Source organism: Gouania willdenowi, chromosome 14 (genome assembly GCF_900634775.1).
Source record: "Gouania willdenowi chromosome 14, fGouWil2.1, whole genome shotgun sequence".
In the NCBI taxonomy this organism is placed as follows: domain Eukaryota; kingdom Metazoa; phylum Chordata; class Actinopteri; order Blenniiformes; family Gobiesocidae; genus Gouania; species Gouania willdenowi.
In genome coordinates, this window is record NC_041057.1 from 12785206 (window position 1) to 12804522 (window position 19317).

Below are 19317 nucleotides of genomic sequence, written 5' to 3' on the forward strand. Positions count from 1 at the left end.
ATAAGTGCACACAATACTATTATAATTATTGTCATAATTTGCGCTATATAAATAAAGTTTAATTGAAATGAATTACAGTTTTTTTTTTTTTTTTTTTTTTTTTTTTTTTTTTTTACATTAATAGAATAGAACAAAACCGAATAAACCTTTATTGATCATCATAGGGGAAATTCAGACGTTGCAGCAACACCATAGAAAAGCAAAAGTAAACAAGATAGAACAAAAATAAATAGCAACATAGGATAAAAGTGCAAATATACAACTGTGGGACGGACATAAATTAAAAAATAATAAATATAATTTAAAACCAAACCAAAGCAACAACGGCATTAAAAAAACACAACAATGTGCAAATGAATATTAATAATAATAATAATAATAATAATAATAATAATAATAATAATAATAATAATAATAATAATAATAATGCTCAAACTTTCTTTTGAAAGTACATTTCAGGATTGACTCTCAGCAGGTTACTAATAATAAAAACAGTCACTGTAGAATGTAAGAGCTACTAACTTTCAATGGGGTAACTATATATGAGCTACTTTAGCAAAGCATGGCAGAAAACTATAAGTTTATCGATGCCGTTAGAAGTGTACAGGGATGGCTGTGTCGCGCATGCTCAGTTCATCCTGTGGGGCTCTTTAGGTAATGGCTGCTGGAGAGTCGAGCGGATGGGCCGCATCCTTTCAATCTGAAACGCTCCTATCGAGTGGACCGTTAACTCGGGCGGTGCCGAGTTAAAATGGTCGATATTCGTCCCGAGAAGTATCCCAAAACCGCCTTACACCGTGTAAACATCGTCCTTCAAACGTAAGTTTTTTTTCTTTCTTTTTTTATTTAATCTTGACTGGTACAGGATTTACTACTAGCACTGTTGAAGTTGCTGGGTAAAAAAACCCACGCAGTTTCTGTAGCCTTTATAAGTTTCATACACATGTTATCAGTGTTTAATATTCTATACGATTATTTAAGAGTGAATGTTGAGCATCACCTTACTGAGGTGATCTTTGTTGTTGTTTGTAGTCATTAGGCGAACTGATAGCGATGCTAACTGCGTTAGCATGAGTCGTTGCCGCTGTGATGGTGTTGCGGTATTATTGGTTCCACTTTTATAATCTGACTATTATTGAAACACTGTGACCTGGGTGGTGTTTGTAAATATAACATGCATATACATTTTTTGTTTTGTTTTTGTTTGCACGTTTTACACGTGTAGGGAGATTAATTAACTGAAAGTGCTGTTATCAATTCCTGTTCTGTCATAATTATAAGTTAAAATAACTTCCTACAGAATCCCTACTGTCACAACACATGTTGTGCTTTTAGAACACGATCCGTGATTCCACTTTAATATTAGATTTTGCACATTTATTATGTATCTGACAGCCGAATCAAATGGTTGTTACATTGTAAATACATTATTAGCAGCCTGTGGACAACCACACGCAGGGTAACCAGATAACACAGATACCAGTAGAATCCAAACACCCGCGACGGCCATAGCTGCAACTCACTATCGCTCATACGTCACGTACACTGCCACAGCTTGGCTTTTCAAATGCCTTCCACATTATATCAACGTGGCGATCATGCGTGTGATACAGATATTTATATATATTTTTTGGAGTAAACACTATGCGTTTACGCGCAGTGTCAGGCTTTAGCTGCGAAGCTAATAAGACGCTTTTCCGTCGAGACAGTGGGGTTACCAGAGTTCATGCGGTTGCCCACTCTATGCAGCATTAACACTACACGTTATACAATACACTCATCCCAAACCACTGCGATGCTGGTTTGCCACTTTAATTATTGCTGGTATAATTATCCACTCAATCTTTGTTGTGTATTTACGTACGATCAGTGGTCGTTCACTTCCTTTGCTAGACGCTGGTGTTATGTAATGTAATGTTGGGTTTTAAAGACGTGATCTGACGCCGACCAGTGTGACAAACAGGAGAGGTGAAATCTGTTATGAAAGTTTTCAGCATCTCTCTTCCAGAGAGTCTGCTACTGGCATACTAAAAAGAATCCTGCAGCAGCTCCATATGCATAAATACATAAATAACTGAGGCTGCTCTTCAACATGTGCACCTACTTAATACTTACTTCTGTTTGGCATCTGTATGCACTTGTGTACTTCTGGAATGGAATGAATGGAATTGCATTTTTGTAAACCAATGACTGTAAAGAAAGACACACTTGGGCAACTGGTGGCCCAGAAGCCACATGTGGCACGCAGTCTAATTTTGTGTATACATGATGCCTAAAATGCACAAAATGGCATAAAAAAACACATGAAAGGACAACAAAAAGACACTAAATGAGAGAAAAACGTATTAAAGGACAACAGAAACACACTAAATGAGAGAAAAACGCATAAAAGGACAACAAAGACACAAAATGAGAGAAGAACGCATAAAAGGACAACAAAAAGACACTAAATGAGAGAAAAATGCATATAAGGATGACAAAAAGACACTAAATGAGAGAAAAACGCATAAAAGGACAACAAAGACACTAATTGAGAGAAAAACACATAAAAGGACAACAAAAAGACACAAAATGAGAGAAAAAACGCATGAAAGGACAACAAAAAGATACAAATGAGAGAAAAAACGCATAAAAGGACAACAAAAAGACACTAAATGAGAGAAAAATGCATATAAGGATGACAAAAAGACAATAAATGAGAGAAAAACGCATTAAAAGGACAACAAAAAGACACTAATTGAGAGAAAAACGCATAAAAGGACATCAAAAAGACACCAATTGAGTGTCTAGAGATACGTTAAACATTGCCAGGGTACAACTGATGACGTTGCTGGACCTTTTCTACATTACCGTAATGTGCCTGTTATCAATTTCAAAGCAATTGCCAAAGTTATCACCGTGTTAGGATGGCCGAGTGGTCTAAGGCGCCTGACTTAAGGCTTCTTCCTTCTGCTGCCGTGGGTTCGAATCCCATTTTTGACACGTATATATATATATATTTTTTTTTTCATTTTAACATATTTAACACAGCAAATTCCACCTTTAAAAATACATATACAACAAAAAAAACCAAGGTATTTCCTAGGTTAGGGTTAAAATTAAATCATCGCTTTTCCGCCTTTTGTCAATGTAAATATTGTCCTGTGTATTTAAGTTGTGCAAAGGTTTCCATGACCTCATTGCATGTTTAAACTGTTTGAAAACAACTTTGCAAAATACGTAATGTTGTTTGACAGTTTTGCTGCGTGTAGATAGAAAAAGATGCCATAAACAGTCCTCATGTGTTTATTCTGTTACAAACTGGACACAAACGTGGTGCCAAATTGTTCAATATTTGGTTCTCATTGAATTTCATGTTTACTTTTTTGCTTTCGTGGCTCTCTTTAATTCCCATTGTTACTTTTATTTGTTTTTCTGGAACAGTAGCACGTTATAAATCATCCTTCCTCGTCTTTTCTGTCTTTTCCCGCAGAGCTCGCATTATTCCCGTCTTGTTATAGTGGTCAGTTCTGCCTGCTGATCAGAGATTCGTCTGAGGCCATGGCAGTGAAGGACCGCGTCGAGGCTGTGCTTAATGTGGGTCTGCGTGTTCCCAGCATCATGCTGCTGGATGTCCTGTACCGCTGGGATGTTAGCTCCTTCTTCCAGAAGATCCAGCGCTCCAGTCTCTCCAACAACCCTCTGTTCCAGTACAAATACTTGGCACTCTACCTGCACTACGTGGGTCAGTGATCAACCTTTGAATTACCTCGTTTAAAGGAATATATAATCAGACAACTTTGCAGTAAGAGAAATAAGAGTTTTTCCTGCTTTTATGAACGACAATAAAGGGCCTCCGATTTTCCATTATCGCGGAAAAACAAACAAAAAAATGATAGAATTCACTCCCTTAAACGCAAATGGCATTATTATTAATATACATTTTGTAAATTACTTTTTTTATCTATATATTTCAAACAAATTCAAGTGGAAAATTGCAATGTGACGCAGAATATACCCTCACGTGTATGTATTCAAACAATATCGTGCATTCAAACACTTTTTCACCGTAAACAAGTGGGCAAAGAGACAGAAATGTGATATGATACCGATATTGCAGCCTTGAGTATTCGCCGATACCAATATCGACCCTCAGCATGAATCATACATACGTTTATTACTTATTTTGTAGTGTGGATTGTTAGAAAACACTTGATCAAGTGATGGTACTCAAACAAAGAACAATAACAGTAGGTATAAGGAAAAACTGACCCATTTATTATTCACCAATTGGTTACTTCAATTTTAACCTTCAACATAATATCTACAGTATTCTACAATTGAATAAATATAATATATTATATGTCTGAGACTATTTTAGATGCAATCCGATAAAATTCGATATTTGTTTTCTGGCTGATATTGGACCGATATCAATATCGGATCGGGACACCCCTAATAACAAGCATTTCTGATGTATTTTTTGCCATAAAAATGATCATAGGTAGGCTGATGTGGAATTGACACAGAAATGGGTTCACGAACTCTGAAACGTAAATATTTACTGTCAGTCATGCTTCAATCATACAGGCTTATCTTTCTAAGATGAATAAATGTCCTCTTTCTATTCTAATGGCTTTTTATCTCGTGCACCTCCCTCACAGGTTACATTCTGAGCTTGGTGCTCCTAACGCTGCCTCGGCAGCACCTGGTTAAGCTTTACCTGTATGTTCTAACGGCCCTCCTGCTGTACGCTGGTCACCAAGTCTCAAGGTAAGTTTGGATAAGCCCCCCCCCCAAATATTGTATCATCATTGCCTTGTTTTTTTGCACATGAAGTGACATAACATAGCCTGATTTCTACTGCATGTTGATGCTTTTTTTTGTTTTTTCTTGTCTGAAAGTTGTGCCTGTATTCTAAGCTTTTGACCTTTCTCTGTCAGGGATTATGTTCGCAGTGAGCTAGAGTCTGGTTACGAAGGACCTCTGTATGTGGAACCTCTCTCCATGAACAGATTCACCACTGCTCTCATAGGTATGATATTACCCACAAAAGGCTTGGAGACATGCACATGATATACACACTGATATATTAGTCCATGATATACACAATTAGGGGTAGGGCTGGGCGATTTTGCCTGAAAAAAAATCTCCGATTTAAAAAAAAAAAAAAAAAAAAAAAAAAATTTGAGTTTTGATTTATCTTAAAATGATTGCAGATGTCAGATATATTGTCAAAAGTGCAACTTTATTGCTGTGATTGTCGTCGAGAGTTAAAATGCATAGAACAATCCCAAAATAAAAAGTAAATGAGGCTCTGTTATTCAACAATTTTAAGCTTTAACCAGGTTTAAGCAAAAGTGCAACAGCAACTTCACAATAGCTTCAATTTTCTGATTAAGAAATCATATAACTACATATTTTATAACATTACAATAAAAAAAAATAATGAACTCTTCCCTTAGCATCTCAGCATAGTGCAAATAAGACATTAAACATACCTGTGGCACACATATAACCTACTCAAAGGGTAAACACATGTAAACAAAGAGGGGGCTGGCTCACATCGCGCTACGGTAACCCACAAGGACGGAACGCAAAAAAAATCCAAAAAAACTGGTGGGAAAAAAAAAGTAATTCATTTTTTTTAAACTTGAATTTGCAAAAATAAAATCGTTTTCATCTACAAATTCGATGAATCAATTAAATCGATTTTTTTTTTTGTCCAGCCCTAATTAGGGGTGTTGAAGAAAAATTGATTCGGCGATATATCGCGATATTACGTCACGCAATTCTTGGATGGATTCAAAATGCATCCATATCGATTTTTTTACCTTTATTTAACCAGGAAAGTTTTTTCCACAGGAGGACACATTGGAACTGCACAAACCTGGGCATGTTGACCAGTTTCTGTTTTTTCAATAAAATCTAAACAGAAAGTACTAACTTTCTGCATTTATTTGTTGGTCTAGGCATATACCTCAGTTAAGTTACACTTGGTTCAAAAGCCACAGGCAGATTGTATGTTATTTTTTTTATTTTAAGTTGTTGGCACATGGCATGTTAAAGCCAATGTTTTGAGTGTAAAATATGCCAGTAAAATACATTTCATACATATTGTTCTCATGAAGGTGTAAACATTTACAGATAACTTTATTGTACAACTCATGTTGAGATGCTGAGAGTTCTTTTATGTTTTGATCTTGGATCATCAAAGCTTCATGGTTTTGTTTAAAGCTGGGATCATCTATATTCTTTAATGGAGGGAAGTACATTTCACTGACTTTATAATGGCAATATAGTCATTTTAATTGGGAAAATATTGAACAGTTGGCTGTCTTTCTAGGTTTAGCTAATTACCTTCTCTATTGTATTTATTAAGTTAAGGGGCAAATGAAATGTTTAATTTGAACTGTGATATTATTTGATGTAATAATCTATGTTGGTTTGCATTTTCATGAAAGGAATAAATAAATAAATAAATTGTGATCTGAAGAAGTGAACAATTTCAATAATAAATAAACAATAATTAATTTTTTTTCAAAATTGTTTTTTTTAAAATCCTTTTTTGCTCTTTTTGTTTGACTTGTTTTGAACCAGTGTAATTAAACCTGCCATCTTCTTGGTGTTCCTAATGTGAAAATCCAGGCTTAAAATAAAAAAGTAGCAAATTAAAAGTAAAACATTTATTATTTCTGGTCCAAACACATCCACTTGTTTATTTTTTATTTTTTAAATTGTATATTGTACAATTTTGAACAATTGTTCCTGATTTGTGTTTTAGCTTTAGTTTAAGGAGTAATCATTGGTCCAGACCAGTTGAGAACCATTGCACTAGACTTTATAAATGATTCTGCAGATGTTTTGAAACCTCTTTTTAAAATCAGGTTTGCTCAGCTCAGTCATTGTTATTAATCTGTTCACCACGGCGTTCTCTTTCAGGTCAACTGGTAGTGTGCACGTTGTGCTCCTGTGTCATGCAAACCAAGAGGATTTGGCTTTTCTCGGCTCACCTGCTTCCTCTGGTGGCCAGATTGTGTCTCGTTCCCTTGGAGACCATCGTCTTCATCAACAAGTTTTCTATGATCTTCACTGGCCTGGAGGTCATTTACTTTCTCGCGTCTAACTTATTGGTACCTTATAATCTGGCTAAGACGGCCTACAGGGAGCTCGCTCAGGTAATAATCTCTTCCAAATTTGTCTTTTTTTTTTTTGGTTTTTTTTTTTTTGACGTTGCTCTTCACGTTTGTCCTGCAGGTGGTGGAGGTCTATGGACTTCTAGCTTTGGGAATGTCTCTGTGGAACCAGTTGGTCCTTCCAGTTCTCTTCATGTGTTTCTGGCTGCTGTTGTTCGCCCTGCAGATCTACTCCTATTTCACTACCAGAGACCAGCCAACCCCCAGAGAGAGACTTCTTTTCCTGTTTCTCACCAGGTATCACAGAAATGACCTTTTTAAAATTCACAAGTATTTACAGTATATCAGCATATTTGTTAAAGGGAAGACAAGTGGATTTACCTAGTATCTGGGTAATGTATTTTTGTGCAAAAAATGTTTTTTTAAGAGAGTCATAGTTTACCTACTAGTTTCAGGGTTGGGGTCAATTAAGATTGTAATCATGCAGTTGATAATTTAATTGCAATTGCGTTCAGATAATTGAGTTTGTAATTGTAATTGACATAGAAATTCTAAAGAAACTGGTGATTAGGGATGTCCCGATACAACTTCTTTCACTTCCGATACCAATATTGCAGCCTTGGGTATTGGCCGATACTGATATCGATCCTATGCCATACCTGCATGAATCCTACATACTTTTATTACTTATTTTATAGTGTGGAATGTCAGAAAAGGTTTGATCAAGTGATGTTACTCAAACAGAGAACAACAGTCAGCAACAATAGGTATGAGAAAAACTGACCCATTTATTATTAACCAATTGGTAACATACATTTTAACCTTCAACATAATATCTACAGTATTCTACAATTGAATAAATATAATATATATCAAAGATTTTAGATGCAGTCCGATAAAATCCGATATTCGTTTTCTGGCCGATTTCGGACCAATATCCGATATCTATTCTGGCAATTACAATTGAATCACAACACAAACACAGCTGATTTAAGACATGGGTCAAAATCGATCATAAGAGATGCTAATAGAAAGCTAGCACAAAAGGAAGTTTAAGTTTTATGGGGTTATTTATTAAAACCTGATTAATTGTGATTAATTGAATTTGAACTTACATAATTGTAATTGACTTACAGGAGAAAAATAATAATTGTAATTGGGGTAAAAAAAAAAGCCGGTCACAGTAATCATAATTGAGAAATGTAATTGAGCCCAACCCTGACTGGTTTTCCCTGATGGTTTCCCAACCCATAGACCTAATACTGGGTTACAAGAAGAATTGTTTTATGGGTTTTGTTTTTTTTTATTCTTAAAAATGTTGGTTAAGTATAACTTTGTTTGAGAGTCATTGAAAGTTTTTTTGATGTTTTTCTTGCTAATCTTTCCAATTCTTGATTTTCTGTGCTTTCGCTGACACCAGTATTGCAGAATGTTGCAGTACGCCGTACTCTCTGCTGGGCCTGGTTTTCACCGTCTCTTTCGTCGCCTTGGGTGTTCTCACTCTGTGCAAGTTCTACCTGCAAGGCTACAGAGCTTTTATGAATGACAACACCATGCACAGGTGCGTTATTCTGCACACGTGTGGAAATCTGTTTCCATAAATATATATATATATATATATATATATATATATATATATATATATATATATATATCTGAGGTGCATCTTTTTGTTTCTGTTGTTTATGCAGAGGGATGACAGAAGGCATTACGCTGCTAATCCTCGCTGTCCAAACCGGCCTCATCGAGCTGCAAGTCATTCACCGAGCCTTCCTCCTTTCCATCATCCTCTTCATCGTTGTTGCTTCCATTCTCCAGTCCATGTTAGAGATCGCCGACCCCATCGTCTTGGCACTGGGGGCATCCAGAGACAAGTAATACAAACACACAGAACACCTGCTTTGTGTTTTATTTTTTTTTTGTTTATAGAGTTTTTTTGTTTTCTGTGCTTCTTCTACAGGAGTTTGTGGAAACACTTCCGAGCCATGTCTCTTTGCCTCTTCCTGCTCATCTTTCCAGCTTACATGGCATATATGATCTGTCAGTTCTTCCACATGGACTTCTGGCTTCTCATTATCATTTCCTCATCAATCCTCACCTCGCTGCAGGTAGTGACACGCAAATATTTTGCAATTTATAATTTACGTCGTTCAGGTCCTGTAGGAAGGATTTTCTTCCTCCAGGACCCCATTACCATCATTACAGAGCTTTGGTACCTGAATAAGCAGTTGACCCTGATTTGTTTTCACTTTCTTTTTTTTCTTTTTTTGCAAAGGAACATTTTTTTTATCTGACAACATTCTTAAATCTTCTGAAACTGAAAACATGTCCCAAGCATAAAAAAAAGAACTTTTATGAGTTACGTTTTATGAGTACGAATTGAATTTCTGGGTGGGATCCTGTTGGCAGGGCATGGGTGTCCATTGAGGGGGAGGGGCACCCTGCCAACACTGCCTATGGATAGTGATTAGAACAAATCAGGGTCACACACCTGTTATTAGCATTAATAAAGTGTCATGAAGGCTTTAATTAAGTGTCGTTCATTACCATAACCTGGGTTGTGGTCAATTACATTTTTCAATGACAATTACATTTTCATTTACCCATATTCAAATACAATTCAATTACAATTACCAGCATTTTTTTCATTTACAACTAAATTACAATGATTGTTTATCCTTAGAAAGTCAATTACAAATACATTCTCAATTACTAAAGATCAATTACAATTAAACACATTTACTTATCCGGAAATAAGCTTTCTGTTAGCACCTATTATGATAACGGGTCCTAAATCAGCTGTAAATTACACTAAAAACAAATATCTATCATCTAATTTCTTTCCTATTTATTGATTACCTTGTTTGACTTCCTAATCAATGAAAATATAGGTTTTGATATTTTTGGCGTGGGCGTCTGAGCCTTTTTTGTGTCAGTATACCCCTAGATTAATTATTTTTAAAAAACCCCACTAGATCCCTCCTGACCTAAAAAATGCAAACATAGCTCCAAAGGTGTCATAATTTAGCGAAGGACACTTAATGATAGCCTTCGTGACACCTGATTCATGCTAATGACAGCGCAATGTCAGCCTGAAGTGTAAAACTTTAAGTATAGTGTCACCACATAATAATAAAATATCAACAGTATTTGAAATGATGAGAGAGTTGGAGGTGAATAAAATAAAAGCTAAATGAAGTCTTTGTTCTGCCTCCAGGTTCTTGGTACGCTGCTGATCTATGTTCTGTTCATGGTGGAGGAGTTTCGGAAAGTCCCCATGGAGAACATGGATGAAGTTATTTACTGGGTGAATGGGACCTACAGATTGCTGGAGTTTCTGGTAAATATCATTTGTACAAAGAACTGACAGACTGTTAGAAGGCTGCTATGATCCAACCTGGCATCCCTGTTTCTTGTTTCCTGCTCTGAAAGGTTGCCGTGTGTGTGGTGGGCTATGGTGTGTCAGAGACTGTGTTTGGTGAGTGGAGTGTGATGGGCAGCACCATCATCCTGGTTCACTCCTATTACAACGTGTGGCTCAGAGCGCAGCTGGGCTGGCAGAGCTTCCTGCTCCGAAGAGACGCCGTAAACAAGATCAAAAGCCTCCCCACGGCGAGCAACACACAGCTGCAGCAGTACAACGACATCTGTGCTATCTGCTACCAGGTAGGAGCGGCTCCGTGTGTAGTAGGCATGTGAATCTCCATCACTAACGATTCGATACACACCTCGATACACTCCCGCCAATATGATACATTAGCGATACATTGAATCCCCTGTTCCCGATTCGATACGATTTGATATTGATTTGATGGCGATTCAATTCTACACATTGCGATACCATGCAATTTAACATGAATAATATATACCAAAAATGTAAATAGAAAATAATAAGCTGCAATTCAGTATAGTAGTAGAGACAGAGGATTTATTAATTTCCTTAAAAGCAGCAAATTTAACAAAAGTAGTACCACGCATCACTTTATGCAACTTCTTTTTGGCCTCTTAGAGGGATCCTCCACTGTTTTTACAAATGTGGCCCAAAACCTTTGAAATGTCCTAATTAGAAGATCTATGCCTAACAAAACGCATTATTTTGCACCATATTCATGTGCCACCATGTTGAAATGATGTAATTGAAGATGCCAATGAACTTCTAACTCAGTCCATTGAGTTCTATAGGAGTGAAGCGTTCAGGATCATTTAGCAGCTTTTTCAGTCAAAATGACAACTTGTGCTGCTTTGGGTTGCTCTAAGAATCATTAAAAGTTAAAAAAAGTCAATGTAAACCTCTTGTTTACCGAAATTTGATAAAAAAAATCCGTGAGCCGAAAAAATCTGTGACCACAGGAGGCGACACTTCCAACTCTGCTGTTTCATTGGCGGCATGAAGAAGAGAAGAGCCACTCCGGTTGCATGTAAATAAAGGCAACCAGGATCGGACTGCTGCTCAGAGCAGCAGTAGTTGGCGTTATCTCAAAGTGAAAGTGCTGCATACCAGCGGCATAATTGAGCGGGAATGACGATATCTCGCAAATTCTCGCAAATTCACACTCCGCCTCATTTATAAAGCTGTGCATAGGGAACACCACTTCCACTGGCGTACGCTAAAAACCAGGAAATGCATATGCAAAAAAATATCTCAACAATGCAGAACTAAGTCATAACAATTTGGTAAAATATTTTAAAAATGTTTTTGAAAAATCTTTGTTAAAAAAAGTGTGGGAACTCTGATTGTTAAAGCTTCTGATATCTGTGAAAGTTACGCATTCTTTGGTTGAGCAAGAAAAAGTGTGCCACCCTTTACAGATGTTATATTGGCCCAATTTTTGGGACAGATGTTCAAAATTTCAAGAGGAACAAGGCAAAATGTGATCTGGCACCATTTGGGAAACTTTTTTTACGCCATTATATTGTGGACCACCCAATTCCAGTTTTAAAGGATTGGTTTGTTTTCTCCCCAGGACATGAACAGTGCTGTGATCATGCCGTGCAGTCATTTCTTCCACGCTGGTTGTTTGAAGAAGTGGTTGTACGTCCAAGAAAGCTGCCCACTCTGCCACTCCCAACTCAAGAGCCAATCACCAGCACCCACCGGCCCCAACCAGGACACACCTACAGCCAATCAAGAAGAAGTTCCCGCTGACGAGCAGCAGGAGGATGGCAAACAGGAACAGCAGGGGGAGGATCTGTCAGATGCAGAAGCCTCTGCCTCTTCCTCAGGTGTGCACCACGCCACGCCTCCACTCTCATCTACTTCCACTGATCGTGTGCAGGAGTCGCCACCTTTATGCACCTGTGACTCATCAGAAACGCTCAGCACTCCTCCCTCACCCTCCCATACTTCTACCCAATCCATCTTTCCCCTCCCTCGGTCAGAGGATTTCAGCATGCGACCTGAGCCCGGCCCCCCTCCCACATGTTTCCCCTCATCAGAGAGCCAGGCGTTGCTAACACAGGACAACCAACATCCCTCTCCTTCCTGCAGCTTCTGAGCTGCATCGTAACGCACACAATAAACACGCATGCCCATGTAAACACAATCTAATTACTCATCTCCCCTTACTCTATATGTCCAACTGTCAGCTTTCCAACCATCACAGAATAAAACTCTTATATATCTGTTTAGGGAGAATATCCAATAGCAGAAGATCAGGAGTCAGCATTGACACAATAATGTTTTCAGGAGGTTACAATGGATGTCACAGTGATGTAATGAAGCCTTTGTTAGTTTTTATTCTTTCATGTGCAAAGTAATAGGATGGTTAACAGCATTTCCACAAGATATTTGCATAGAATATAAGATTTATTGAGTCCAATTGATCAGATTGGTGTCTATTTATCATCCTCGGTGCGCATTGCGGTACATTTCCAAACATTTGGTTTGTTTCTTTTTCTCTACGCAACCAAGGGTCAATGACAGTTGCTTTTATTATAGTGACAACCTCTTAATATTTCACCAAGTCTTCAACTTTCTCTGGCTGAAACATTTTTTTTGTGTTTGACTGCTGGATGGGAGTGCAGTAGATCCATGCGTTTCTGAGTACTGATCGCGACTAAAAGGGTGAATGTCATCTCCTGAGGCCATCACGTGCCCTGAAGCCTGGTGCTAAGCAGAAGAAAACGTGAACAAGTTCAGGTGGTCCACGGCTCTGTATCAATCGTACCATGTCAAGCTTTCGGCCAACTGTACCACTTCAATATTAGCGTCACTTGTTTGGCTGGTCCCAGCAAAAAAAAAAAAAAAGAAAGAAAATTTCTATCCTTCATCGCCAAACTTTTGTATTACTCTAAAGAGAAATGTTATTTTTACAGTCGTTTTGTACATTTCTTCTTCAGTCGACGCTGCACAGTAAGTGAAAGAGCGGAGTTTAAGAGAAAAAACGAGCAGCGTACGAATGTGGAGTGATCATTTTTTCCACAGAGCCCAATAATGTTGCTGCTGTTAGCTTTGCTGCAATCAAGGTACTTTATTCCACACTCATCCTCCCAGTAGTATTATTTGCAATCGCTTTAGAGTCCTGTTTTCAAAAGGCCATCAGGCTGCTCTGTCACTGCATTTCACACACGGTTATTACTACTACCAGCAACTTTTATCCATTTAACACCTCCGCCCTTTCCTTTGCATCCTAACCCACACATTGAATGAGGCAGGATGGGAAAGTACTGAGTAATTGCAAGTGTCCGAATGAAAGTGTAAAAGTAAAGAATGCTGAGTCGTGATGCACGCCTAATATGTAGAGCTTGCACGCTGCCACTCTTGCCACAGAATTGTCTCTGAGTATTTCCTCCACTCATGTGCTCTAATCAGTGTTTTTTTTCTACCATTTATTTTTTTGTTTGTTTGTTTGTCGTATTTGCACTAATGTGAGTTATACTTGCATTCGCTCCAAAGCTGTTCTGTGGCCGTCAGCAACCAAATACCCTCTGATGTCTGTACACGGAAACTGCGTGTTTGTAAAATATAGTTTGTTTTGTTTTTAGCTCTGAAGGACATTTATACTTGCTGTTGTTTTACGTATGTCGGATCAGGGTTGGAGTCCTCCAGGGGGAGCTTTGACCTGTGATCAGAGACCAGATTGTGTTCCTGCTCCCTGTGTCAGTATGACGCGCTCTCATGTTGCTGTGATCACTCCGGTGCACGCTACTGTTAGGAGTGGGAGCGGCAAGACGCAGACAAGACATAGGGAAGCACCAGTTAAACCCCCGTCCTCAACAGTGTTATTTACTTTATCCTGAAAAGTCTAATTATAATGAATGACGTCAGTGTCGATGTCTGCAGGGATGAAAATGAATACACGGTCAGTGTAGGATCGGCCCTGCCCAACGCTCTGTAACCTTTTTCATTTTTTTTATTTTTTTTCAAAGAGGAAATGTAGTTTTTCAACTTCTCATTTTATTATCAGCTTCATTTTACTTTTTTTGAATTAAAAGGAAGATGGGTACATACGTTGTGAGTGTTTAGCAAAGATAATGTGTGACGTCATTGGCAGTTGTGTGGGTTTGAATCGCAGTATTAAACAGAAGCTGTACAAGTTTAATTAGGTTTGAATATAGTTTTTAATTTATTCCAGAGTCAGGATTTGTTGATTGACCATCTAATCTATTTATATAGATCTAGATTTCACAACAGAATTGACTTTATGATGAGGCTATTGAGGTTTTTGCCACCAACACCAATTAGTCTGGTTTGATCTTTTACCTCAGCCTCACATCTGTAATCCAGATGTTTCCAAGTCAAGTCCGCACAGACTTGTCTGCGTTCATCCAGCACATCTGTGACGAAGCTGATGGATGGATGGATGTCACTGTGCATACAACATTGTGATCCAACACAGCTGCCTCTGATTGACATATATACGGTGGTGGATGTTAGAGACGGATCATTTTTGTTTTGTTTTAGGTTTCTCACTAAATGTGACTGTATGACATGTGTTCTGAACACACACACACACGTACACACAGATTAGGACCTGCTGTGTAAACGTGGGCTGGGGATGCCGCTCATGTTCTGTTACAGTGCACAATGGTTTATTCTGGGGATAAATGCCTGGCAATGCCTTTGGTTATGATACAAAAACTGAATGTCAAATAAAAGGAATCATCCACTCTGGACACTATGGTGGCTTTGGTTTTTGTTTTTCACTTATTATGCACACAATTATGACTGATATGAAAGATGATCATAAGCGATATTTACTGTACGTCACCTGTCAGTAATCATATATTAATGGCTGCAAGGTATGATTAGGAATAAATAATATGTTTGGAACATAATATTTCAGTGATGTGGCCATGTTGATCAATCTATTAAATATGGATATAAACAAGTTAAATAATGATTAAGAAATATTTACTGTACAATGTACTGATTTGGGATGCAACTTCCTTATTAATGAAATACAGGGTTGTCATGATATTGTCATATATTTCCATTTTATTCTGATAAATGTATGACTTTATTTTCAAATTATTATTACTTTAATCTTGAAATATTATTACTTTAATCTCATTAAAGTATGACTTTATTCTCAAAATATTATGACTTTAATCCTGAAATACTATGATTTCAATCAATTACGACTATTCTCTAAATATTGTGACATCTTGAAATCATGTCACTTTAATCTAAAAAAATTACGACTTTATTCTCAAAACATTACAACTTTAATCTCATAAAATTATGACTTTATTCTCGAAATATTCCAACTTTAATCTTAAAATATATAATTTTAATCTCATAAAATTACGAATTTATTCTCGAAATATTACGACTTTAACCTTGAAATACTATGATTCGAATCTCATGAAATTATGACTTTATTCTCAAAATATTCTGACTTTAATCTTGAAATATTATGAATTTAATCTCATGAAATTACAATTTTAATCTCGAAATATTACGACTTTAATCTTGAAATACTTTTAATCTCACAAAATTATGACCTAAATTTAGAAATATGACAACTTTAATTTGGAAATATGACTTTAATCTCATAAAATTACGACTTTATTCTCCAAATATTATGACTTTTTGTCGAAATATTACGACTTTTATCTTGAAATACTATGATTTTAATCTCACAAAATAATGACTTTATTCTCGAAATATTACAACTTTAATCTTGAAATACTATGATTTTAATCAAACAAAATTACGACTATTCTCGAAACGTTACGATTTAAATCTTGAAATTTTGTGGATTTAATCTTCTAAAATTATGATTTTATTCTCGAATTATTACAACTTTAATCTTGAAATACTATGATTTTAATCGAACAAAATTACGATTTAAATTTAAAAATATGACGACTTTAATTTAGAAATATGACTAATCTCGTAAAGTTATGACTTTATTCTCAAAATATTTTGACAATTGTCGAAAAATTACGCCTTTAATCTTTAAATATTATGACTTTAATCTAATGAAGATACAACTTTAATCTTAAAATATTACGACTTTAATCTTGAAATATTATGACTTTAATCTTATGAAGTTAGAATTTTCATCTCAAAATATTATGACTTTATTCTTGAAATGTTGTGATTTTAATCTCATGAAATGACGACTTTATTCTCAAAAGATGAAGATTTTAATCTTAAAATAATATTACCTCAATTTCATAAAATTACGATTTTATTAAGATATGACTTCATTCTTATAAAATTACAACTTTTTTCTCGAAATAATACGACTTTAATCTAGTGTCCAGATTTTTTTATTTATTTTTATTTTAAGATGGCCCTAACACGCCTTTGAACTCAAGAGCCTTGGGTATGTGCTTTATTTATACAATTACTAAAAAATGTTAAATTTGGTTTTTAAACAGTTAAGTCAGTTAGCCTGTTAGCCTGTTTATTATTAATTATTTTATTATTAACACCTTTCTCACTGATATCTTTAAAATCAAAACCTTCGGAACAACATGTAGTTTAAGTGTCGGCCACAAGAGGGTGCTGTTGTGCTGTTTGATGGCGACACACACACACGCGCGCACACACACACACACACACACCGTGCTTATAATAGAAGTATTGTCGTCATTAATAAATAGCGTATAAAATAATAATACTTACAGTACTTGTATATATCTTTCCTGTATATTATTATTATTATTATTATTATTATTATTATTATTATTATTATTATCGGATTTCTGGTTTATTTGCTTTTTGTTCTTTACACCATCCACCAAGCTAAATTCCTTGTATTGTTTTTAAACTGTACTTGGAAAATAAAACTGATTCTTATTCTGAATAATAATAATAATAATAATAATAATAATAATAATAATAATATTTTTTGTTACATTATTGTTTTTGTTTTGTGTTTTACATTTTTCTACATAGTGTACATTTAATTCAGCATTGACATTTCTAATATTCTAATCGTGACATTGACCCTCACACAGAAGGATGTGGTTCTATTCTGTTCCTCTGCTTTTCTCCTGCTAGACTCCAAATGTGCATGTGTTGATAATATGAGGCATTGCATGTGCATCTGTGTGTGTGTGTGTGTGTGTGTGTTGACCCAGTGATGCACTGCTGACCTGTAAATGCACCTGAGTCCACGAGCTCCATGTGCATGATCAGTATAAGCAGCAGGAGCAATAGAAGGTGGATGGACCTCTTCGCATTTTCCTCCTTGCCTCCAGTAGTCACCTCTTCATTCATACATACATCCCCTCTCTTTGCTATGAAGTCCTTTAAATCCTGTAAGGGCTGATCTGCCTCTGTCTCCAGCTCCCTCTTTAAGCAGGAAACTGCAGCATAAAAGACTCTTATTCTTTATAATCAAGGTCACGAGCGTTTTTCAATCACCTTTGGGAATTAAAGCCTGGAGCGGTGCCAGTTGCTCCTGTCAATCATCCCCCGAGCTGGCTGAATAATACCAAAGTTGTTGACCTTTTGCACCTTGGCGGATCAATACGCTGTAGCTTTATTCTATTAAAAAGGCTCGCTGAATTATCTATTAATATTTGGACTTTTGTTTTGGATGGCCCTCTCTCCGCTGCAGGATAAATGCTCTCAATAACAGATGGTGCTGGAGACAAAGACAAAGCAGGGAAATCTGGTGGCAATTATCCTCAATTATGTTCATTGTTATTTTTAGCTAATTATTGTTATTGTCACTTTTGTTTGTGGGTCCTGTGATGCAGGGCTACAATAGGCAGGCTCACATATGACAATGTGGGAACAGTAATACGCAGTGAAGATGACGTGCTGTCAGTTTTTTTTTTTTTTATTTTGTTTTTATTTTAGACTAAACAATAGTTGTAAACACATGTTTGCGTCCACATGTGCAGGCAGAACTTACAGTTTGCATTTTGGCAAAATCACTGGAAAAGTTTGAACATACTGTAGCGTACTTTTCCTAACTTTACTGATATTAGGGGTGTAAGAAAAAAATCCACTTGGCGATATATCGCGATATTTCACCGCGCAATTATTGTATCCATCCAATAAAATGTCAAAATTGATTTTTGAATCACGGATTTGAACAAAAAAATGTTTTTAATTAATTGCGCTAACATATGCAGAGCACATAAATGCCTGGATAAGACCTTGTTAAATGCACTCCTTAATGCATCTTAGTTTGGAAGTTGATTACTCTTTATATTCATAACGCATACTGGCACTTGTATAAATATATGTGGTTCCGTTAAAAAAAAAACAGTATATATAAAAAAAATTAAGAACTTCAATTCAGAATCCTTCAAAAAAGGTAAACTTTTGGATAAACATACCACTTGTTTTTGATATTAGTACATGAATTACAGTTAGTTACCATTTACTTGTTCTTTCAAATAAATATTATTTCATATTTCATACCATTTTGTACTTGTAAAGGTGAAATTTGTAATCATTGATATTGCAATATATCGTGATGTATATCGTATCGTTTAGTGTCGGGATATTATTGTATCGTGACACACAAATCGTGAATCGTATCGTGTCGTCAGATTCATGGCAACGCACATCCCTAACCGGGGCTGGACCTGGCACTTTTGGCCATAGTGGCCCACCCTACACAACATATGAGAAGACATACTGTATCTGTACATTGTATTGTTTCAAAAAATTAAAACAAGGTGTAGAATCCTATATGGAAGAGAGTAACCAATAAGGAGTTTCATATTCTGTTTGGATACTTTAAAGATGCTTATCTTGGGAAAGCTGACCACAGTGTCACAATTCCCA

General features: G+C 36.3%; 1 protein-coding gene across 1 annotated transcript; it reads left to right on the forward strand.

The window, feature by feature from the left end:
• The first annotated feature begins 615 nt into the window (after positions 1-615).
• Positions 616-15228, forward strand: LOC114475807 (RING finger protein 145-like). The gene is made up of 12 exons (XM_028466921.1): positions 616-819; positions 3473-3724; positions 4644-4752; positions 4923-5014; positions 6922-7157; positions 7237-7412; positions 8536-8676; positions 8807-8989; positions 9076-9223; positions 10333-10455; positions 10548-10781; positions 12080-15228. The coding sequence occupies exons 2-12, from the start codon at positions 3541-3543 to the stop codon at positions 12608-12610; spliced, it is 2157 nt and encodes a 718-aa protein (XP_028322722.1). The 5' UTR covers positions 616-819; positions 3473-3540; the 3' UTR covers positions 12611-15228.
• Positions 15229-19317: the final 4089 nt, after the last annotated feature.

Coding starts and splice junctions, on each gene's coding strand:
- LOC114475807 (XM_028466921.1), top strand. CDS start 3,541: ATGGCAGTGAAGGACCGCGTCGAGGCTGTGCTTAATGTGGGTCTGCGT. Junction 4,753..4,922: donor GCTGGTCACCAAGTCTCAAG/GTAAGTTTGGAT, acceptor TTTCTCTGTCAG/GGATTATGTTCGCAGTGAGC. Junction 9,224..10,332: donor CAATCCTCACCTCGCTGCAG/GTAGTGACACGC, acceptor TTCTGCCTCCAG/GTTCTTGGTACGCTGCTGAT.